The 24424-nt window shown below is 42.4% G+C and overlaps 1 protein-coding gene across 3 annotated transcripts; it reads right to left on the minus strand.

Moving 5' to 3' along the window:
* Window positions 1–204: 204 nt before the first annotated feature.
* Window positions 205–23939, minus strand: taok1b (TAO kinase 1b). 3 transcript variants are annotated; one of them, XM_084372823.1, is made up of 21 exons: window positions 23571–23939; window positions 14355–14613; window positions 13669–13740; window positions 12182–12283; window positions 12036–12081; window positions 11828–11924; window positions 11622–11735; window positions 11089–11180; window positions 10177–10270; window positions 9767–9848; window positions 8158–8325; window positions 7692–7898; window positions 7265–7399; window positions 6861–7097; window positions 6562–6690; window positions 6055–6138; window positions 5731–5850; window positions 5413–5652; window positions 5112–5324; window positions 4347–4529; window positions 205–4132 (listed from the first exon to the last, which is right to left on the minus strand). In XM_084372823.1, exons 2-21 carry the CDS (start codon window positions 14484–14486, stop codon window positions 3632–3634), a joined length of 3048 nt encoding a protein of 1015 aa, XP_084228949.1. In that variant the 5' UTR covers window positions 14487–14613; window positions 23571–23939; the 3' UTR covers window positions 205–3631. The 3 variants fall into 3 exon arrangements, with proteins under 3 accessions (XP_084228949.1, XP_084228947.1, XP_084228948.1); XM_084372821.1 differs by having other exon boundaries at window positions 23297–23939; XM_084372822.1 differs by lacking the exon at window positions 23571–23939 and adding an exon at window positions 22720–23049.
* Window positions 23940–24424: the final 485 nt, after the last annotated feature.

Below are 24424 nucleotides of genomic sequence, written 5' to 3' on the forward strand. Positions count from 1 at the left end.
AGACAAATATTTGAAGTTAAAAACACATTTTTTTGTGGCTGGGCTTTGAACAGAAGTGTGGTAATGTAGTACAATTAAAACATGTATTACAATAACGCAGGCAGTTTAAGGAATTCAACAATTTAGGCTGAAATTTTAAGCTTTAAACATAAAAAATGTATTACATCAGAAAGAAAAAAAAAAAAATCCAACAATGCGGCAAAGAAATATTAAAATTACTTTATTACAGATGATTCTTTATCCAGTAGCCCTCTTCCAACAAAAAATAGTAATTACAAACAAAATATTACATTTATCCCCTAAACTTTGTTTCTGAATTTCTTTTATACATTTTAAATCACTTTGTCATCTGTAAGGAATAGCTTTTCTCTTCTGCTATGCGACATTCAGCTTTTTGCACAATCTATACAATTGAATACAGTTTAATACAGGTCTCTGGACTACGGAGAATAAAACAGCAAGATCCACCAAATGACAGGAGAGATAAAGGGAATACTGATAAACAGACTGTACAGAGACATAACCCTGCCTCCCGCCTTCTTTCAACCAATGGCAGCCGTCCCTCAGCACACTGAGGGGGGGATCACAGTAGACTCTTTAATCTGGTCAATCACTTGTGCAATCAGTGCAACTGATCCAGTTCAGAGTGACCGAGGTCTAAAGCTAGACTCTGCCCCGACTGCCTCGCAAAACACCTGGGAGTTCTAGTAAACACAAGAGAAGGTCTAAAAAATAAAAAAAAATCCACCACTCGTTTGGCCCTCTGCAGACATCATCCGGAAATTAAAATGAGCCTTTCTGGCATAAAAGTAAATAAAACACTACGGAGCTGGGAAAATGGGCTGATAAAAAGATGTTGGGTACAATGGCATACTGGCTGAAGAAAGAAGTGGGACCACCACACTCTGTTGTTTTTTTTTTCCTTCTGTTTTCAGAACTGAGCCAAGAAAAACGACAGTATTGTAAATTCTGAGTGCAGGTGGTGGTCTTTTTTTTTCTTTTTTTTCTTTAAAAAAGGCAAATACTTAAGTGCAGTGTGAAAATGCTTTGTGTAGAACCACAACAAAAGAGGGCGCGTGTTTCATAAATCAGAAATAAAAGTCCAAATAATAACCGTGGACCCCACAACACCGAAGAGTAACCCTTTGCAGATATCAAACAACAGATATATTTTCACTGTCTTGTGCAAGAATTTGGAAAGAATTTGTGGAGCTTGTGGAGTGCATCAAATATGGATTATGCAGCCAAACACCATTCAGCAGTTTTTCAGATTTTACAGATCTTTGAAATAAAATTCTTCCTCTCTACATTATTATAACCTCGACTTTAGGACTGTGAGTCTTCTAAAAACCATGAAGAAACCTAAAGAGACAGGCGAGTCTACATTTGGGTATCATAATGTCAGTAAAACATAGCCAGTGCTAAAGCACAGGCTACACCTAACTACATTTCAAATTATGTGCAAAATCATCCTCATTCAGCATTAAACAAAATGTTGCCATTTACTCGAGGCAACCTGACCTAGAGTTGTGTTGTTATCAGTCACAACAGAATATCTGTAACACGTTTCAGAACTCGCAGCTGCAAGTAAGACAGTGAAAACCCAGCGGCCGCAAATTTGAATGCCGCTGTCATAAAACCACGTCACTGTGTCCGCATCACAACAAGTTAATTTGTCTTTGATTTGTCGATCGGATTTCCATATTTTCAAATTCAAAATATACAATATTAACAGGTTTCCTGTACATTTTCACCTCTGAAATTCATATAATGCATAATCTCTGCATTTCACAATAAGACTTCCACCTTTATCTCTAGTTCTCTATAATCCTTCTTTTTTTTTTTAAGATTTATATAATAATACATATATATATATATATTTTCTTCTTTTCTTTCACTTGAAGAGCTCTTCCCAAACAGATCAGGGAGGAGGTGAATACCACACCAGGCTCAGGAGGGGAGGAAACGGAGGTAGAAGGGAGGCGGGGAGATCATGACATCGGGGGGTCACCAGGGGTGAAACAGAGCGGGGTGTCAGAACGGGGGGGAAGGTTGCAGGGGCATGGCAGCGGAGATCACAGCACCACCGCCCATCCACCCACTGAGACATTCAGCAGTCACCAACCAGCAGAGGGCGGGTGAAGCTCCTCTTTCAGCTCCTTGCTCATTCACTACATCTCTGTGACCTCTTTAAGAATCAAAAGTGCGCTCTTTTTCACACTTTTATGTCCCAAAATTTACCTCTGTACATGCATTCATCAGCCAAGTGTGCAAAGGGACATACTGTCAATTCAGGAACTTTTGTATCTATGTGTGTGTGCGTGTGTGTAAATATGTCTGATTAACATTTAGTGTGATGTAGAAGGCCTGTGCCAAAGTGCAAGTCATTGTCAAGTCATGACACCCTGTGGTGAAGCTCTACTTGGTGATCTTGAGGTAGACCAACAGCCATGTTTTTACTGCGTAGTCAATCGCTTTCACCGACCAACACAGTGCCAAATAAGACCTGGAAATTAATGCAAACGAGCGACGAGTGAACACCAGTTTTGAAAAGTTGGTGGTTAGGCGCTGCTGAAATACCCATCTCTGTCACGATTGCGCGTGTGAGTGAAGTGCAGAGGTCTGTGGAAACCCAAGAGCCGAGCCAATGAGGCCGAGCGTGCACGAGAAATGACTCCAGCGACAAATGCATCACATAGAATTATACTGAACTTTCACTGACATCTCTGGCACAATCTCATTAAATACATTAACAGTATGTTGGCATGGATAATGACAAATCTGACTCTTCACCTTTGGCATCTTTGTAGGTTTTTTGTGTCGAGAAAACACTGCACCCGGTGATCAGATCTCCTCTCTGGTGGAGGATAAGCCTCCCACTTATACTGCATACTTCTGGCTTGACACACCTTGGTACTCACTTACGGCAACCTTCGTCCTCCTTTTCATTTTCCTTCTACACCTGTCCGACGTTCTCACAATGCTCTTCAATCATCAGTCCTGCCTCCAGCCTTCTCATCTGCCTGCAACTACACATTAACAATAATCTCATTAACTGTCTATCAGTGAGATGTCTGTTCTTTAATCGTGAGCGGTTTGAAGGAGTTTGCACACTGACACATTTTAATGCTAATCAAAAAACTGCATACTCAATTTTTCGCATTATGCTCACTATTGTGCTACCTTTACATCTAAAAGCATCAGATTAACCCCACGTGTGTATAAAACAGCGTACTGCAAACAGACAACTCTCGATAATAAACTCCATGAATATGACACTTTGGGTCTATGGCAACAGAGACTAACATGGCGAATACGAACACATAATAGCGCTGTAGGCTGCAGTAAATGACACTATTGCACTGTGGCGTACTGTAAATGACCCTCGGCCATCTTGGATTGGACTTCTGGGCTTCCACAGACGGCTGCTAGCAGCACACTGATGTAAGAGAGCAGTGGTGGTGGGAGAGGAACTGGGGTGAGGAAAACCCAGTCTCAGCACTGTGCAGTGTGCGTTGTATGCATGGTGTGTGTCTGTCTGTGTACAGTGTTACCTCGGTGCACAAGAATTTTACTTTCAGACAATTACTGTGTTGTTTGTGTGTGTGTCTGTGTGTGTTGATTTTCCATTCTAGGTGTACGACAGATGGGATCCGTTGGATATCTGAGAGGTGATGCTGGCGCTCCTGCTCATGCCCTGTTCATTCCTCCCCCCTGATGACGTCCTCCTCATAGCCTGCGGGCTGTTCCTCACCCCTCCCGCCCCTCCGCCGCTCCCCCTCTGACTCCCTCCTCCCGGGTGGTGGAGGCTCCAGGGCGGCGGGCCCCCAGCCAGCATGGGGTGTCCCCAGGGCTGCTGTGAGCTGGAGCCCCCCTGGTGGTGATGACTATGGTGGCCGCCTCCTCCGCTTCCTCCGGGCCAGTGGCCTCCCCCCTGAGCCCCCTGGCCTCCTCCACCTCCTCCCCCCCAGCCCCCCTGGGAATCGGGAGCCAGGTTAGTGAGCACCATGTTGCTGAAGCCCAGCCGCATGGACTCCGAGTCGAAAGCCTCGATCTCTCGGGCCTGGCGCTCCAGCAGCGAGCGGATTCGCTCCAGACGCTCGTTCTGCAGTGCGAGCATTTCCTCCTCAATCTGGGGAGATGAACACAGTGAAGAGATGAGTTCAAGAAAAATAAGAAAAACATGAGCCTGCTTTGAAAGAGGAAGGAAAAGAAAAGTAAAATATGAAGAAAAAATACATAGAATCATCCATTATGAACATCCAGTATGTTAATGTCAACAACTGTCACTGCCCAACCCATAGACACACGTCCTGACACTGGATGAAGTTGAGCGCCTCTCTTACTTTCTGCTCCAGCAGAGCCCTCCGCAGAGAGACCCTCTGCTCCAGCTCCCTCCTCTCCTTGTCGTGCTGAGCGTCTGTTTGCATCTTGATCTTGCTCTGGTAGGCATTGAGCAGCTCCAACTCCTGCTGCAGCTGCATCCTCAGAACCTGACACTCCCCCTCTTGAGCCTCGTCTAACCGCAGCTGGAAAACGAAGAAGAAAGACAGGATGTCAGAAATACAGAATAACTCATTTTCATCTGTGATAACTGACTTTGGACTCAATAATCCTGCATCTGAGTCAGAATGATAGTATTTGGTAGCATTTCTGTGGGATCTAATAATGTTAACAGAGGATTTTTTTTTTATATAACACAAGGACTTTAAAGAAATCTGCAGGACCCGTTTTGATAAATCCAGTGACTTTACTTTGGGATGTGCTGTGGCAAGATGGGACAAATACTTAGTGCACCGTACATAAGACAAAATCATGTTCTTCAATGAGATATTTCCAGATTTAAATAATAATTTTGCTAATTTTTGACAGTATTTTGTTGTTGTTAAGACAGAATTAAACATTGATGCATTTGAGAAGTGTAGCTTATTTTCTTGTAAAACATTTTGTCAACATTCTTAAGCTCCTTAATGTTATGTTGTGGTTGGGGTATCATTTATTGGCAAAGGTACTGAGAATTTCCTCCTATAGGAGGCGAGTTTAAAACTAAATTAGGGCATTTTCGTATCTGTGTTCCACAAAGTTTTTCGGCCTTCTCTTCAGGTACTCACAGCCTGCGTAGAGAGCATTTCGTTGATGGAGTGGTCGTACTGCTCAGCCAGGATGGCCAGCTTCCGGGTCTGCTCCTCCTTCAGCCTCTTGAGCACGGCCTTGTGATCAGACTTGGGTGTGGTCTCCAGCAGGTGGTTCCTGAGGGCCTTGTACTGCCTGGTCTGAGTTTTACAAGTCTCCTGGAACTGCTTCTTAATCTGAAGCTCTTTAGACTGTAGACAGGAAAGAAACAAAGATGTCGAGTTAGGGAGTGTGTGTTGTTTGGAGTAAGGTTAGTTACAGAGTGGCATGTCCGTTTACCTTGAGGCTCTTGGGCTGCTGTCGGACCTCCATGACATGCTTGCGCCTCAACTCCCTCTCCCTCCTCTTGTTGTATTCCAGCTGGTTGGTGAGCTCAGTCTGGTGCTGGGTCCTGATCAGCTCTGCCCGCGCCTTCTGGATGGTGCCCAGGTGTCTGAACTCCAGCTCCTGCATCGACTCGTGATGCCTGAGCAGCATGGCGTGCTCCAGGTCCTTCTGTGTCTGCCGTTTGTTTAGCTCCTGAAAAGGAGAAGGAAATGCTGGGTGACAGCAGTCACATGAATAAAATCAAACATTGAATCCAGAGCGACTACGTACCTCTCTGGCCAGGTCCTGCTCAACATTGTGTCTGGCAATGAGGATCCTGCGTTTGAAGCGCCGACACTCTAGCTCCAGGTACTGCCTCTGTCTCCTCAGCAGGTTAGCCTCCTCCTCCGCCTGAGAATCGACACCATGTGGCATTTTATGACGTGCTGTCATGCATATGGGAAATAAGGTTTTGGGACACAAATCCAGGAAGCAGGGTCTGGCATGGTTAGTACTTGGCTGGGAAATCAAGTTTAGTTAATGCCACAGGTTCTATTGACTGTGAAAACATCATTTGGTCTTGGCAAGTGTTCATATTGTGTGAGAGATCCTGACCTGGAAGTGCTGGATGTTCTCTTTCTGCTTGGACAGCCACTCCTGCTTCTCTTTCTTGGGAGTCGACTGGTTCTCACTCAGTTCCTGCGACACATTCAGTTTTATTTCAGTTTGTCAGGGCATTGTCATTACTGGATTTGATGGATATTATAGCATTTAGCATATTGACATTTATGAGTACAATAATGGGCGCCTCTTCAACTTCTTAATTTTTCTAATATTAAAAAAGGTGCAATATGTAAGAATTGGTCGCCTGCTGAATTCATTCTCAAAACAAATAAGGTTATATATAAATAAATAAATAAGTAAGTAAAAGCTCCAATTGTGACCCACATCTTTGTGCACCCATATGAAGAAATAACAAGCATAGAGGGCATTACGTGTTTACCTTAACTACATGCAAAAAGTTCAAGTATATACAGCGTATGTTTTGTTTATTGTATTTTGGTCATGGACAAAACCAACATAGCTTGTGTGATGAAGATGTATGCAGTGCGATTGTGTTACCTCTTTGAGCTGCTCCTTGCGTAGTTTGTATTCCCGCTTCTGTGACTCCAGGAAGCTGCTGAGCTCTTTCTTCTGCTGCACCTGGATGTGCTGCTGGAACTTCTTCTCATCGTTGGTAAACGTTTTCAGCTAAACAAAATGTTGAGTAAGACTTGAGTAAGAGTAAGTAACAGCACTTGATTCAAATTTAGAAACAAGTTTTGAAAAAGGGAGAAGCTGAATACTTGAGTACAGACATTCAAATTAATATTATCCATTAATAGTGTCCATTTTTTAAATTAGATTTCTTGTCTACGTACATCTTTGTCCAGAGCTGCCTGGTGTTTTTTGAGCAGCTTCTCCATCTCCTGGGTGAAGTTGTTCCTCTGACTTTCCAGCTCTTTGTCCAGCCTCAGCCTGTGCTCATCCATCTCCCCCTTCAGCTTGTTCTCCAGGGCCATCAGGTGCTTCTGATGTTGCCGCCTCATGCGTTTGTAACCCGACATCTGCTCCCGCAGCTCAGAGTCCTGCTCGTGTTCCTGCATCTCACGCGTCACCTGCAAGATGTGGACGCAGCGCCGTCGACTTAATTCAGATTACATGTGTGACACAATATAGAATTTTGACTTGGCGCTTGTAAAGAGGGATAATGGCATCGTGTGTGTAGGTGTAACAGCCACTAATTAATGAAATTAGTAAGTGAGATAAGCAACTGTGTTCTCACCAGTGATGCTGTGCGTATGGTGGCAAAGTGCTCTCTGTTGCGGTAGTGCTTCCTTGGGGCCTGAGCTGGCGTTTGCTGGGGCTCAGAGGGTTGACTGGTGGCTGCCTGCTCCCCGGAGAAACTCTCTTCTTCCTCCTGGAGATATAAGGCAGCGTAATTAACATATTATCTTGTTACAGTATTTAACAGGACATAAAAGGAAGCATTAGGGGCATGGGAAGGTTTGGTTTAAAGAGAGAGAGAGATCAGGACAGAAGAGAATCAACAACAACCGTGTACACCAAGATTCAACAGAAAAGAGCCACATAAGACATTATTATTAACTGATCTGCATGTGTAAAATCTGTGGATTGACCCTTTGATCAAGAATGAAAATAATCCTACATACTTCTTCTAAGTAGATGTGTGTATTAGCCACTTCACCCACCGGTTTGAGGTGTATGACGGAGCTGTTGGACATGACCGTGTGGTCTCCCTCCATCAAGTCCAGCTCGCTGCGGCTGTCCTGGGCCGCTTCGTTCAGACTGTTGACAGAGCTGCTCTGGGAGCTGGCGCTGATGGACATGCTGGGGATGGACTGATTACTGCCGACACTGTTCACCGTTCCCGTTCGACCTCCGCCCGGCTCCAGCTCCTAGAGACAGAGTGGAAAGAGCAGAGAGAGGTAGAGACAGAAAGGGAGAGAGAGAGGGCCGGAGTGGGAACAAGAGAAAGAAACAAGAGACACAGACAGACAGACAGACAGGCATACGACCCGATGCACGCTTGGTTATTTTCTCTGCACGATGGAATGCCATGAAAGTGGCAAATGTAAAAAAAAATTAAAATTACAAAAAGGGAAAAAATCTAGCGCCATTACTTTATTTGATTCTAACATACAAAATTCCACAGACCTCGTCTCCATCCTGGACTTCTGCCGTGGGTCCGTTGTGGGCTTCCTGAAGGAGGATCTTCTTCATCTTGCGGTACTGCAGATTGTCCAGCTCTCGCACCGCATCCTTGGTCCTCTGGATAAGATCCATCAGCACAGAGTCTGGACGCTCACGCTGCAGAAACGCATGCTGGACAAGAAGGAAAAGACAGAACACTGAGAACGGAGAACACCCAGGAGTAGAAGGCCAATGACCATTAGAAATACACAGTCAAATCTTATTTCCTTTAAAAGTGTTTCTGAAATTTTCATCTTTATTAGTCAGGTTTGTGAATGACGTCCACATGTGATGTTGTTTTTGGGCCATAAACTACACAAATCGTAAACATAATGGGTGGAAAATGTTGAATTTCCTAAGAAGGAGCCCGTCCCGTTAGCACAGAGTGCTAGACAAGCAAAAAATGTCAAGTGGATGCTTCTGCACTGAAACTAAAGAAAGAAAGGACTTTATTAAGGCAAGACATCTCATGCTGTTTCCTCTTTATGGCTGTGTATTTGCTTACATTTCTCAGACGCTACAATCATTTCCTTGGTGATCAGTTTGTCGTGCATTTAGATGAGTGACTGTATATATTCATATGATTGTTATTGTTATGATTATTTTACATGTATTCACATTATTACTTATCATATACACATTTATTGTATATCATATATATATATTACATCATAATACACATTATAGATTCATATTGGCACTGTGTAATTATACTCTTCATATATATCATTAAATACATATATCAGTCTGTATATATTCTTACATTAAGAATATATTAGGGCTGGGCAATATATATGATACATATCGTTATTATGATATAAAACTATATATCCAACTAGTTTCTTTATTTCTAAATACTGAAAATGTCCACAAAGAAGCTTACATTACAACGTGGCAATCAATTTTCTACCCCTCCATGTAGTACAGTGGGTCACGCAGATGATGACTTATTGTCAAAATCAGCAAAGATATTGCAAAATATGAGAATAAAACCCAGACTGACAAAACACAGCAGTTTATTCTGAGATTGGCATCATTGTCTGTGCACTTTGCTGGGAAATAAAAGTGGAGTCTGAAGTCTGATTTTTAGAAGATCACATCAGAAATCGGTTAAAAAGCAAATTGTTACTCTTTAATTTTGTTTAAGAACAAGTATTGTTTTGGAACTTGACATTTGAAAAAGACAGAGTGCAGGGCTTCTGTACCCTGAGGACAACTTCCATTAGCAATAGTGAGTCCATTAGTGAGCTAAGTGACAGCTGCTCAGTTACTTAACGATGGACGCAGAAGTCACATCTCTGCAGTAATTACATCTGTGTTCTTTCTACAAAACCAAGCTTTGTGTGTGTGTGTGTGTGTGTGTGTACATGTTCTGAGTGTGTGTGTGTGTGTGTGTGTGTGTGTGTGAATCCGGAAGCAGAGGATTAGTGAATCAAAATAGAAGCTTATGGGGGAGAGAACAGAGCTCAAACATCAGAGCGATTTATCACCAGAGGGGCTTTGTCAATCTCCCATCTTAACACACTGACCCTGCTCTCTGTTTCTGTGTCGTAGCGTTACAGTGTGCACTTACACCCAGCATGTCGTCGGAGTGTGGTCTGTCCTGGGGGATTTTCTGAAGGCATGAATCGATAAAGTTTCTAAAGTAATCCGACCTGGAACAAAGAGGACAACATGGAGGGTCAAAACAGAACAGACGCACAGATAGCCTTTAGCAAACGAGAACATGGAGCAAAACATGTAACATAATTACAGTAATGGCCGTAAAACGGGTTGCAAAGCGTTCCACACCAGTTTTGTATTTTCATATCATAACAATCAAACATTATTGTATCACACACTTGCTGCTGCATTGTTCCATTTTTAAAGCAGCTTTAAACAACTGGCTTCTGCACAAACTTTCACAATATCTTACCTCTGTGAGTGTGTGTGTGTGTGTGTGTGTGTGTGTGTGTGTGTGTGTGTGTGTGTGTGGCACCTCACCATTCACTGGCTTGCAGTGTAGGGCTCTCATTCTGCGCTATGTGGTATAAGGCACTCATTGCATTCATGTTAAACAAGGGAGGCTTCCTCTCCGCTGGAACAGAAAGGACAACAGTCAGTATATACATATATATATATATACTCCTCTTTATTAAAGCAACATTATGTTACTTTTTACCTTAAAATAACAGTGTAAAAAATCATTCTCAATTTCTACATAATGTTGCTTTAAATTACATGTTTTATTAAATCAACACTAGGAATGTAGATGAGCGTAAATTAACTAAGTAAAAAAAAAATCTCAATACCAGTCAGCCATGTGAACAGTCGCAGTCTGTACAACCTGCTGACGTCTGGCAAAAGATACAGAAGTATCCGCTGCCGTGCCACCAGAACACTGAGCAGCTTTTTTCCTCAGGCTGTGAGACTCCTGAACTCATCCTCAACGCTCCACCATGAATAGTTTATTTATCTGACTTGATTATTATCTATCATTTAGTCTGTGTGTTTGTGTGTTGCTTACAGAAATCTAATTATACAATCTTGTGCTGCATAATGACAAATTCATCTTGACTCTAGAATCTTGAATGTGAATTTATAAGCAGCCCTGAATGCACCATATAGAGGGCAGTCAGTCAATAGAAGCAGCAGCTGTTTACGGTGGGACACGGCACTTACATCAAAGCAATCAAATGTAGTTTCTGACATTATTTCTTGTATCTTAAGCGCCTGTCGATCAGTTAAGCAGCGATTGCAAACCCTGTGTTTAAGGCAGATGGTAGGGCCACGGAGTTGCTAACATTGGATCACAGACTGTGCTTTTTCTGGGGTTTAAACTCATTTTTATAGAAAAATGTTTGTTCTACTGCAGTTACGTTTTAATAGACACAATACACACATACTGCCACCTACCTAATTCTATACAGGTGATCCCTAAGGACCAAACATCCACCTTCCCATCATACTGGCCCTCGTCCATAGCTAGAATCACCTCCGGGGCCATCCTGGATGAAGTGGAGGAGAGAGATACAGTGTGGGTGGAATATAGAGAAGGACAAACAAAAAGGAAAGAGATAACTTTCAGTTGCTCTCACCTCTTAAGATGTGGGAAAAAAAAAAGAGATTTTTACTTTAAATCTACAAATTAAAAAGGCCCTGGCTTTATCCTTTGGAATTAAATAACGGTGCTTTTCATGACTCATCTAAGTAGTTTCTCAGCAGCATAAATAACACCAAAAGAGAGAGAGTATATAACCCTGAAGATGATGCATGAATCCTGAGCTCACATTGTCCCCAACAATCACTGCAGCAACGCATTTGAATATATCGGCAGGAATTTGTGAATCAATGCCATTTTCAGCTCAACTGGCAACTCTCCATAAAGTCAACATTTTGGTCATCTCAATATTTAACACACGCAAATAACTCCTTCAGTTTTCACTCACCAATATGGCGTTCCCACAAAGGAGTTGGCAGGTGAGGCAATGGAGGCAGAGCCGAAGTCGGCCAGTTTGACCTGCCCGGGCTCAGTCAGCAGAATATTACCTGCCTTCACATCCCTGAGAGCGAGAAAAATGTGCGTGTTTGAGAGATATGTAGGGGATATGGTGTTTACAGAAGCCTCTTATAAAACAAAGCAACAATAACTCACCTGTGGATCATATTGTGGGAATGAAGGTAGGCCAGCCCCTGCAGAGCACCATGTGTGATGGCAGCAATCTCTACTTCTTGTAAAGGTTTTTTATGAACTGAAAGAGTGAGAAAAAAAAAACCAAAGCTTGAGGAGGAATCAACATCAGAGAAGGAAAACGCATCAAAGTCAGTGCTCAGACAAAAAAGGAAAAGGAAAAACTGCTCACCTTCTAGCAGATCAGAGGCTGAGCCGAGACAGTACTCCATCACCAGCTAGAAGCGAAAGATAAAGTCAAGGATGCATAAGGCCCTTTAATGTAGCAGAATGAGATAATCTTCCAATTCTGTGCATGTACAGTAAACAAGCACTTACCCATGCTGTGTGCTCACGGAGGTAACAGCCTTTGTACTCTATACTGTTGGGGTGCCGGATCCTCTGCAGAAACTTCACCTCCTTTATAATGTCCTGCCATTTCTGTCGGGGAAGGAAGGGATTTAAAAACAAATCAGGCAATGCTTTCTTGGCTTTCTGTGCTCGAAGTGACTGTCTGTGTGTGTTTGTGTGTGTGCAGAAGATTGTCTTTCAGTGTAAAAGTGGGTAAGGTGATTCTCTTCACAGATTATGTGTAATCTGATTATAGCTAATCTGAAATAATGAGTAGAGCGAACTGTACCTGGGACGACAACAGTGAAAGTGAGCACACAGGGGTGACCTTGTTGAGATGGTCAGGTTTGGTGATTTTACAGCGGACTCACGATGACACCAAACATTAATACCGTAGCCCAGCAGCGCTTTATCTGGCACTGGACTGTCTGATTCTGATACAAGATTACTCCATACATATACATCAAGACACTGTACAGTCAGAATGTGGCTGTATCACAAAGAGCAGCTATAATGGCTGCAATCAGAATATCTTCATTTAAAAAGGGTCACTTTTAATTGAAGAACATTCTGTAGTAATTATGTTGAGTTATGCATGCATCTGGTTATATCCTGCATGGACATGGGGAAGAGCGGTAGGCTTAGTTATATACAGCTAGCATTTGCAACATGCCAGTAACGTCCAGCATACTTAATAAAGGCTCCCTGCTAACACCGGGATAAAACCCCCTCTACGGAGTACTCGCATTGCAGTGATGCACACAGCAACTCATTAACAGGCTGTACTATGTTGCTTAATATGCACTTACTATGGCTGGAGATATACTTGCTTTTTAACCACGCGTTTCAGTAGGCAACTGGCTGCGTCATGAAAGCAGTTGTTCACATACTTGCCTCTACACATCTTAGCTTATCTTAGAAAATTCCTGCCATTGTTGTCCCTGCTGCTGTTGACCCCTGACCCTGTAACATCGCTATACGGGCCTTTCACTGCCTCCATCGTTCATGTGCGCACTGCTTCTTGCAGCTGCGTAGCGTTATTTCCTAAGGACGTGCACAACCGACGGTCCGAACTAGGCATGTTGATCATTAATCGATTAATCGGCATTAAGAGTTTAACCGATTAAAAATGTATTAAATCAGACTATAGACAATCAGAGATGGCCACAAATACACCAAAAAGTATCTTTTTACAAAATTACAAACACTTGCTTATCAAATAAAGCATATCACAGTTAGATGCAAGTTCTGAGAAGTGCTGCCGAGTAAACAAACTGTCAGTTCTCTAGATTGCTGAGCTCAAGGCCTTTTTCTACAGCCTCTACATTGATCAAACCAGGCCAAACTACTGTTAATCGGGCCGTGTTTTACATTGCATCGTGACCAAAAGCATAAAGAGTTAACAGTGAATGTATGATGTGAATTGTTTATGGAGGAATTGAACTATAATATTAACATAATCAATCTTTTCTCACCTCATTAGACTGTTTCCCATTGTAGGACATCTTTTTAATGGCCACCACCTCGTTCGTGCGCACATCCCGTGCCTGGGAAACAGATTTTCAGCAACACACATAATCATTTCACACATTTCAACTAAAAAAATACAGTACATCTAATTCTCTGGACAGGATGTGCTTTTTAAACCTCACTGTGTGCAGTGTTCAAGAACTGAAGTCAGATCAGACTGCTGGGGTGAGTCACATCACTCTGCTGTAGCTCGGTGCTATTAAACCCCACCACGGGCTGGTAAAAATAACTTTGTTCAAATAGTTTCTGTTCTTTATCAAAGAGGATCAACAGCTTAATTTTGTTATGATCGTGAAGCGAACTCGGGCACATTTAAGCCCACAGATGTGTTAAACAAAATTTAAGATGTATTTGATTCCGTTGCTAGCTCTAACTAGCCTTGAGGTACTGTATTATTGACAGAAAGGAACACAGCAGCTAATTAAATATTGAGGCAAATTTGGATCAAAGAATTGATCACTTCAGCTCCACCATGTGACTGTGTACAGTCTGACTTTACTGACTCAGAACTGACAGTGATCGTGTATTTAACTGATTGTATCCCTGATTATCATTAATAAGTTCTGTCCACAGATGAGTTCAAGTGCATTTCTCTTTTGTGTGAGTCAGTGTGAGGATGCATCTGCCGTACAAAGTAGACAGCGCCGAAGCTGCCATGGCCGATCTCTCGGAGGTCAGAGAAAAGCTTCTCTGGGTCTTCTTTGAAGAAAAGCTCAGCCACCTCCGGATCCTTCAGGCTCCCTGCCCTTACAGAGGAGGGCATCCTGGTGAATGTAGTCCCTTATCACCCACGCAAAGGGGATGGGACTATCTGGGTGCTGAGCTACGCCACAGCAGCTGAAGATTCATCTGCGGTAATGGATGGGCCTAAGGAACCAGCACATGGGCACCTAGATGGACAGAGGGGGTGGGGTGGGGGGGGGACAAAGAGAGAAAGCCAGGGGTGTTAAGAAGGACAAGATGAAACATCCTAATCTGGCACAGCATGAATTTGCTCTGCTGATGTGGGATTGAAGATACCAGTGAGAAAAGTCGATGGGCAGACTCTGAAAGAAGAGAAGAGGCCATTTCTGCACATTTTTCATCTCTCGACACAAATCAAAATCTAAAACATGATCAACTCAAGTCTTGATTATTGAAATTGTAAGTCCACCTAAGCATATTGAACCATTTTAAGATTTTATACTTTTGGTTTTATTTAATCCGAGAGAACAACGCCACCTGAGAACGCTTAACTAGTGGACAACCTGCCCTCTGTCTCCCATCTATGGTGTCGCTCAGTTCATTGGCTTTGATCAGCTACATAATTAACGACAAGCTTCCTCCTTCAAGGGTTCACGCACAACATTTGGCCACATCCAAACATTTAAAACAAAGAGGGGTATTTGGCTCATAATGTTGTCACTTTTTAAATTACATATACATTCTCTTTGTATTTTGCATGCAAAGTTTATTATGATTTTTATTTTGGAATGAGGAATAAACTGAAGGATGATCCCAGTCCAGTAACAACATCCTATGTTCCTTGTTAATATACAACCACACCCTGTGAACACCCCAACTAATCAATTACACATATGCACCCCTCATCCCACTGATATGTTTAACATTTGGTAAAAGGCACAGACAGGGCTCCAGACAACTGATTGGTGGCATTTAACATCACCAGCTAAAGAGCATACACAAAGTGTCTTCAGAAAGGTCAGGGGCTCCTTAAGTACTGTAAACACAGTGATTTTGTCCACTGCTCACACCTTCAAGAGCCGACCCTGATATAATCAACTATTTGCAGCCTCATCAGTTCAGATTGCTTCGGCTACTGGAATGACTGGACAATGCAAATGTCCCAGCTCAGGGATTGATTTCATGTCCATTGCTATGAGGTGGCCTACAGTAATGAGGGGTGAGCGGCATCAGATGATCAATTAGATGACCTGGGGTCAATTTTTACTGTGCACTCCAAACTGGACGCATCAATTTTGCACTACTTAATTCAAGGACCATGCATGTTAGATTAATGATGTGTGTTATGTGTGCATTGTGCGTTTTGATTGTACTCGTTTTGTTGCATCAGCATTTTTCAGTAACAATAATGAGCGAATCATTCCAAGGTTGTGACTTTTACCATCAAACCATCTATTGAGTAAATTACCATTACATAATCAAGCTTGCAGACCTGCAGCACCCTTTGTTCCCTGAGTAAACATTTGAACCTTCTGAGCAGAGGAAGATGATGGCCAGGATGAGCTTAAAAAAAAAGTAGTATATAGAAGTATTTGTGTCTCACCGCAATTTTCTGATGGCTTGATGACATGCTCAACAGAGCTGCAACAACTGATCCATTAACTTTTACTATTAATTTCATCGGCAAATATTCTGACAATGGGTAATTGACAATTCTCTGATTCCAGATTCTTAAAGATGAATATTTTCTGGTTTACTTATTTCTCTGACAGTAACCTGAATATAACAGGTTAATGTCTATGACATTTGAGGACACCATCTTGGGCTTTGGGAAATGCTGATAGACTTTTGTCTACATTTTCTGACATTTTATAAGCCAAACAATTAATCAACAAAATAATTGACACATTGATCGACAATGAAAATAATCCGTAGTTGCCAGTCTGATCTGTTGGTTACTGAGCTGCAACACTTTGGCAGTTGGGGGGTAAAGGCCTTGATCAAGAGCACCTCACCATGTGGCCAGTCTATACAAAATCGCATAAACAATCACATAAAGTATTTCAATTGCCATTTTGTTTTGTGTCATCAGAATACTATTCCTACGTAAATCTATAACTGATGATATTGAATTGTCACCCAGCTGCATGTTCCAACCGGTGACCACAAACAGGGGGTACACCTAAAGACTGGACAGGAAATATATAAAGCACTCTCCTCTAGTTAGGGAAAGTATGATCAAAAGACAACATGCTGCCTGAAAGTATGACTCCACCCTTTTCAACCTCATGTCCTTGTCTTGTCTTCAGCCAATTCTCAAATTGGCAACAACCTCCTTCATACTTAAACACCACACATATGCAATTACAGAAACACTCAGTGGGAAAACTGCTAGTTTCCTCTCTTGGTTTATCTTTGAGTCGGCAGCACCGCTAACCTAGCCAGCTACAGTTATCAGTACAGGCCGCTCTACCAAAACCACACTGCTGGCTGAATGTCACAAGGTTTCGTCCGGCTGAAAAAGCCATCCAGCTGACTGAGGGGAAAAAAAAAAAGAAAGAAAAAAGAGTGAAACTTATACAACGACACACAGCCCTCAAGGACAACAAATATCTTAGTGAAGAGAAGCTAAACACTGCTGCTGGTAACGACCTTTAGTAACACCAACCAGGTCCACTCTTTTTCTGTGGGATTCTAATGAACAGAGAGTTTGCTCAATACTTGCAGCATTATAAGAAAAGCACTGTAATGATTGGCTGCCAAACTTTGACTGTTTAAGTAGAAAAGTTTAATGTTGTTTTCAGGAAGCATGACAGGTTAATGCAACTGCACTGAGTATTCAGGATGTTTCTCTTATCTTGAGTTGGTCATGTGCACAGTCACTTTAGGCAGGCACTACCTCTTTCTGAGAAGACGTGCCATCTTATCCGTCTGGTCTTAATGTGGATTCAAATGATTATTTTTTTTTAACAGGACAGTGCTCTTAAGTATTCACTGGTGAATGTGGCAGACCTATAGGCAGTCATAGGAGAAGCTAAGAGAACTAGAGAGCATCTGGAAAAAGGAAAAAATGTACAGTCTGCAAAAATAACATGAATTTGTCGAGCTGATGATCAAAGCAACAAACTGTGCTCCAGTATTGGGCAATGCATGACAGCAATACTTAATAAGCGTTGCAACATGATGGTATGATCCACGCATCAGAACTCATTTTTACTGTTTACCACACTGAACCATGCAGTTGCTATATAAGAACAATGCAACAGTTTTAAAAGACATTATGATTTCAAGCTATAAAAGGTAAATGGTGACTGTAGAGAAATCTGACATTCAGTAGATTTAATAGACAGAACCCTCTGTGTGTTTGTGTGTGTGTGAAAGAGAGACTTGATTATAAATGTTCAATGGGTTGAGGTTTCTGGTGATTTTTGTGTGAGAGGCAGAAAGGCTTAGAAGTAGTGTTGACAAAGTAAAATCACTGCTGCACTCTAAATGATTAATATCTTAGCTCTGCCCCCGAAAAAACAGCTAGATACAGTAAACTGACACACATGAAAGTCAGCAACAACAACCAAATAATGTAAATAATACTTTTAAAGCTCTATAGTTTTTCCGAGAACTGCTGAAAGACTTTTCTCACCTAAGATGTGATTATACTGAACATTGGTTGAGATAACTGTCCGCCTCCTTATAGCAATTGTATAATTCATTTTACAGTTTAAAATCTGCTAAAATCCCTTTGTAGTTTTTTTGCCATTTAAAAATTTTGCAAAATAATGTCAGATGCCCCAAATCATACTACCTTTCCACAGATCGTGTGAGCTAAAACACGCAAGAAGCCTGATTCTCCATTACAATAACTCACTAATACACGTTTATAATTGGCTAGGCAAATGCACTGAAATATGCAATAGGTAATATCAATGTATATGATGGAATAGTAGCATTATGATGTGCCATTTTTTCTAAAAAAGAAACCTGCACTTAAGTTGGACTGTGTGTACATTTCTAATAGTGGATAATACAATGTGTAGGCAGACAAAAAAAACCCAACACACTCTCACTCTCTCTCACATACACACAGGGAAACAGAGCACTAAACACTAAGTCACAAGACTGAATCTGGAAGGCATAGACTGGACTGCAAGACGTGCACACACACACACACACACACACACACACACACACACACACACACACACACACACACACACACACACACACACACACACACACACACACACACACACACACACACAGAACAGTGTGTTCAAGAAATGCACCGAAAGTTGTTTTGCTTCGCTCCTCAAGAAAATGGATTCTCTCTTGCTGTATTATGTGAATTGATTTCCTCTGCACTGTAAAAATCACAGAGAGGCCTAATGAAGAGGCAAACAATACGCAAAGCTGAGTAACAAGGGGCGTTACAGAGAGGAATGAGCGAGACAGAGAGGGAGAGAGAGAGAGAGAGAGAGAGAGAGAGAGAGAGAAATGGAGACGGATAATAAATAATCAAATACTTTATTGATCCTTATGGTGAAATTCTCTTAGCTGCGCGGGGTTAGCTAGAGAGGAGCAACCACGGAGCAATCCTGCTGTCTGCTGGTTTATCAACACGCAGGGATACGATATATATATACAAAATATATATATGTCAGGCAAACCTTCTTAAAACCCTGCCTAAAACATCCATCCATCCATCCATCCATCATTCCAGATGTCCTGTACTGCACAGTTCAGGACCAATACACAAACTGTTATACCCCTGCTACTCAACCGTTAGGCCTATTACACCTCCTCTGTGCATATTGTACTTGACTGACATCTCCGTGACCCTCTGGGTTTTGTTGCACCTGCTAAAATTGGACAACTTTCTTACACCGTTGACTCTTTTTTACGTACCGGGAGCTGACCTCAGCAAAGCTCCAACTTTGAATGTCAACCTGAAAAGAAACCTCATCAAGCAGAAAAACTGAAATCACCTGTGTGGGTGTGCAGGGCCTTTAAAACGGACTTTACAGAACTGTTTGGACTCAGTAGGTATTTTGATTTGCTTCAATTCACACCTCAACAGAAAATGTTTCATTGCTAAATAATTCGAAGTAGCTACTTATTAAATGATTGTGTATCAGCCAGATGTAACTGGTACACATGAATTAAACATACTTATTCATCTCTCTGTGTAAAATTGTAACAATGCAGCTTCATAACAATACATTTAAAATGTTCACATAAATTGCATGCACCCTTGTGCTACCTCAAACAAGGAAGAGTGACCCCAGTCAGCATCAGTGAGGTGTTCAGATTTGATAAAGAAAAAGAAAGCGAGATCATCAGTCAAGTGCCCATTCCAACAAAAACAACACTGCAGCATCACAGCTGTGCGCTCAGTGACAATGTTAATTTCATGACCTACATGTGCGCTCTCGTTCAAATGGCTTACACACTACGTTTCTATCCCCCCCCCCCCCCCCCCCCAAGATAGAGGGTGGGGTGTCCATGCTCCTGCTTCCCAGACTGATTACAGATTGTGGCTTTCAGTGAGTGGAGGAAGTGACAGAAGAGGGGAATGGAGTGACCAAACACTAAGAGGATTTGACCCATCCCATTTCACTCACAGAGCTCCATTTACACTCTTCCTGTTGGGATAAATGTCACGAACATTAACAAGACACTGCGTCTCTTCTGGACAAGACCTGCTTAGGTTAAAAAAGAAGACAACGTCTCTGTGGCGCCTTGAACAAGACATACAGGCATCCAAATACTCAACCCCACTCATCTTAGTGGATGTGGTTTGTCAAATCGGATGGAAGAACTAATGGGTGTTGGAGAAACTCAGACTTCAACAGTCATTTTGACTGTTGAAGTTTAAAATGTAAGACTGAAACTGATAACGATCATGAGATTGAATCTGCAATGTGCATCCTATTTCTTTTTTTTTTTTTTTTTAAAAAGGGAGACCTTTTCTATAAACTGTAACATTTTTGGATGTTCCTACCCTTAACCTTTTTCTTCTTGCTCTCAGTCTGACTCATCAAATATGTGAAGGTTTCCAACTGTTCAACAGCCAGCCTCAAAGACCTTGACCAGATGCTCAGGGAAGTCCGTTTATAGGGGTGGGAATCTCTAGACACCTTATGAGTCAATTCAGTTCTGATTCAGAGGGTTGAAATCTTAAAAGCATCTCGATTCTCAATGCAGAAGGGTCAATAATCGGATATTTGAAACACAATTCTGGAAGGTTGATCGCTTGTAACAATTTTGCAGGTTGCATGTTTCTTATGGCTGAACCAATTGGATGGTGGAACTTAATGGATGTATAAATGTGCATTGCTGTGTCATGTTAATGTTCCTTACGGCTGAACCGACTGCACAGTGAAACGTAACGCACCTAAAACATGTGCGTCACTGTGTCGTGTTTATGTTTTTGGGTTGCACCGAAATGACATTTTCATGATCCGATAGCATCTCAATAGCAATATCAGGTTTTCACGGTAAACGGTAGTATACAATTGTAATCATTATTATTATTATTGTTATTTTTATTATTAAGTTATGATGTCCATTAGTGGAAAGAAAAAAAGAAGGGTTAGCCATCATTTTACAAAATAATATGTCCAGACAGACTGATGATATGCAAAAAAACCCCATCATATTGCGATTATTTTGACAGATATTGTGATATTAGTCGCACTTTCAGAGAAAATTCTCATTTTTGCAGGAAAAAATACAAAAACAATTTGCTGGTATCATTGGTACCAAATACAAAAGTTCCCTGTCCCCCATGTCTGGAGAATATGATTGGTAGGCCGGGACAACTCTGCATCACCATGATGCTTCATTTCTAAATGGTATGTTGTGGCACATTTTACCTTTATTAAAAATTTGGACATTGCACTTGGTCATATTGTGATTTTGATAATATTTTGATTATTTGTGCAGCCCTACTTACAACTGAACCAATTGGACGCTTAAACGTAACTGACATTTTCATGTGCATCGTGTTTACAATCTGCGCTAGGCTACTTCTTGAGTTTTGGTGAGGATGGACCATAACTTCATCATCTCACTGTTTTAAATTGCCAAACCACTGATGCCCCTGTTGGTCGGATTACGCAACATAGTTTACCGGTTGTTAGATTAGCCATTAGTTTTGCCAAAAAATATGAATCAATATAACAAAAATCACTGCAGCGTTACAATCAGTAAGCTAAATAGGCCCATTCATAAGTACATTACATAACACCAACCACTAACAAATACAAATATGGTGGCAACACTGCAGTGGATCATCTTGTGGAACCAGCACTTGTTCTGCAGCAGCTGACTGTCACTGACTGACTTGGATCTAGACTTTAGCAAGCAGGGCAGGCTTTGCTCCAGTGTCTAATCCATTTTTCCTGGGAGATGCTTAAATCCATTATGCAGTGTGTCCATATTCAGCACCCCCCCGATATAACACTGACACACACACGAAAACACAACTTTGCAAGGGCTTCTCCTGCACCGAGATATGCACAGTCAATAAACAGCTGCGTACCTCTCACCATCAGCTCGCAGTCCTTGAAAAGTAAAGAAGGGGAGCTGTTCCAGCCTGTGAACGCACTGTTGTTCTGACAAGCATGCAGAGACGTAAACGAACAAATGACAGGTGTGCAGATCGGCACAGGTTACAGAGACTACAGGAAAGCAAGGACAGGCAGCCTGGCAGAGATCTATGATACCAGAGGGAGAGGACAAATCGTACCTGCCTCTCAGATCTAGACCACGGGCTGCATTTACAACATGGACAGACATCCACAAAGATAGGTGGAGTGCTCATACTGCAGTGCACATAAAACATAAAGCACATGTGTAGGTGTTGGGGTGGATCAGCCATCAAACCTTGGACATGAAATCTGACAGATCACTCCAACAGAGCGCAGCGTCTTGGTCAGATGAATGGTAAACTGGATGTCACAACGCTGGCGTTATGCGCGATTTAACCACAATTAAAGTGTTGTGTTCAAGCCCGGTGTGGCTGATTCACTGTGTCATGCATAAGTTAAGCGGCGAAGTCACAGATAAGCCAAGCAGAAGAGTAGCTTGCTGAGTGATAGCCAGTGTTACGCAATATCAACACAGAAAACTGAGGAATGCGACTCACGTCAGTGCACAAAAACAGCCATCAGCGGCAGATGGATGCGAGCTCGCTTACACAATGATCATCACAATGATTTGGCACACTCTCCTGACTAATGCCGCTTGTAAACACAATGTCAGGACACATAAGTGCGACAGACATTGAAAGAGGCTTGACCAATGTCACCTACCGTGACACTGCTAACAATTCAGACGGTGTGTGAGTCATGATGTCCCCTTCCAGGTGATCAAACTTCCAAAACAGACACATCCGAAGCCGAGTTTCACTTAACGTACAGCCACAGTGGACAAAAACAAAAACGAGGGAGTGGCACTGCTTGCAACGATAGTTGCATAAAGCGGATTAGCAAGCTAACGCAGCTAGCTAACGCTTGTTGGGTAAAGAAATCTGTTACCATTATTTACAACAAACCAACCCACTGACAATTTAGCTCACCAGCCTTGCTCAACGTATATCGATGTTATATGCTTATGTGTTGCATTGGCATTCATAACAAACGCCCCTGTGCTAACGAGGAATCAATAAAGTTGCCCAGTGAGGCAGACTAAAATCTGTCGATGCGACAGACCATACAAGTTGTGACAGCAACTTTTGGTTAGCTGGCGAATAGCAAGCAATCTAGCTTGCTAGCTGGCGAGCTAACCCTCTGTTGAAATCAAGCTCCACTGCAGCATGTAGCGCCGGAGAACAAATCCAGCGTTACCAATCGTTAGTTAGCAGAAAGCTCAAGTTAGCGACCGACTCACCTGGTCAAGATGAGTCCAGACCGGATGAGAAGTGGGGTATAAGCGGCTGATTAATCCAGTCACCCTGTGCACGGCAGAGTTGGTGGCTGACGCTAAATCACAGTCGAGGCAATGCAGTCCAGAGAAATCAAAGTGTGAATTCGCTAGCTGATAAGTTAGCAATGCTAATTCGCTATTCTAACCGCTACAACTGCCCTACCCAATGTAGACGGCTGCACTGACTTCAAGTCTAGCTCGTTTAGCAATAAGCGTTGTGTTTGTCATGTATACTGACCGGCCGCAGGGATAATTCACATCAACGTGAGGCAAGCTAGCCCTGCTAACGACTGTCAAGCGTTAACTGTCACAGCGAACTGGCAGGCAGGCTACTCGCCAACTAGCTAGCTGCTAACGTTAGGCAGTAGCTAGCAAAGTTTCTCTTCGATAGGCAGTTCCCTAAAAATGGCGGCGAGGAGAATCACCTCCCTTCCATCGTGAAGGCATCGAGGAGCGAATGAATCGACTAGCGGAGAGTCGGAGCGACAGAGTCAGCTTTAACTGAGGCGAGAGTACACGTGTGACAGGGTTGGAGAGGCTTGCAGAGCAACTGTACCCTACGGGGTAAACGTAGCCCCCTCCCTGGTCTCAGAGCTCCGTGCTGCTGTGCCACCTAACAACTGCAAGCATCTGGATGGAGTTAAATGACTGTCAACACAACATGACCCCTTAACCCCTAACCCTGCTATATTTTAGAGCAGGGAATAACCAGGTATTACACACATCCCTCTCCCCTGTTTGTGTGTGTGTGTTTAGCCTTATGCACTTTCAGTCACTGAGCTCCTAACCTGATTAACAGTTTGAGTCTTAATCTGGCCTCTACTATAAATAGCCAGTCGTTAACTCAGAGACTAAAAAAACTGTTTTGTGTATCTTGGAATAACAGATCTTTTTCAAGATGTCAGGAAAGATGGGCAAGATCTAACCAACATTTGGTTGCAGTTACCACAACGTGCAGTTCATCATTCATCATCCCCAACCCTAACCCATTTATTTCAGTAGGCAGTAATAGTTCAGACTAAACATCAATGTGCAGATGTCATACCTAATTTAACACCTCTGCACTCAGACCCCCCAACAGGAACTGACACA

The sequence above is a fragment of the Pagrus pagrus genome (genome assembly GCF_965226575.1).
Source record: "Pagrus pagrus genome assembly, chromosome: 14".
NCBI lineage: Eukaryota > Metazoa > Chordata > Actinopteri > Spariformes > Sparidae > Pagrus > Pagrus pagrus.

Excerpts from the sequence above, each read along its gene's own strand:
- taok1b (XM_084372823.1), bottom strand. The coding sequence starts at position 14,486 with ATGCCCTCCTCTGTAAGGGCAGGGAGCCTGAAGGATCCGGAGGTGGCT. Across the intron at positions 11,736-11,827 it reads TCCCACAATATGATCCACAG|GGATGTGAAGGCAGGTAATA; the intron begins GTGAGTTATTGT and ends TCTCGCTCTCAG. Across the intron at positions 7,400-7,691 it reads CCGTCATACACCTCAAACCG|GAGGAAGAAGAGAGTTTCTC; the intron begins GTGGGTGAAGTG and ends TTATATCTCCAG.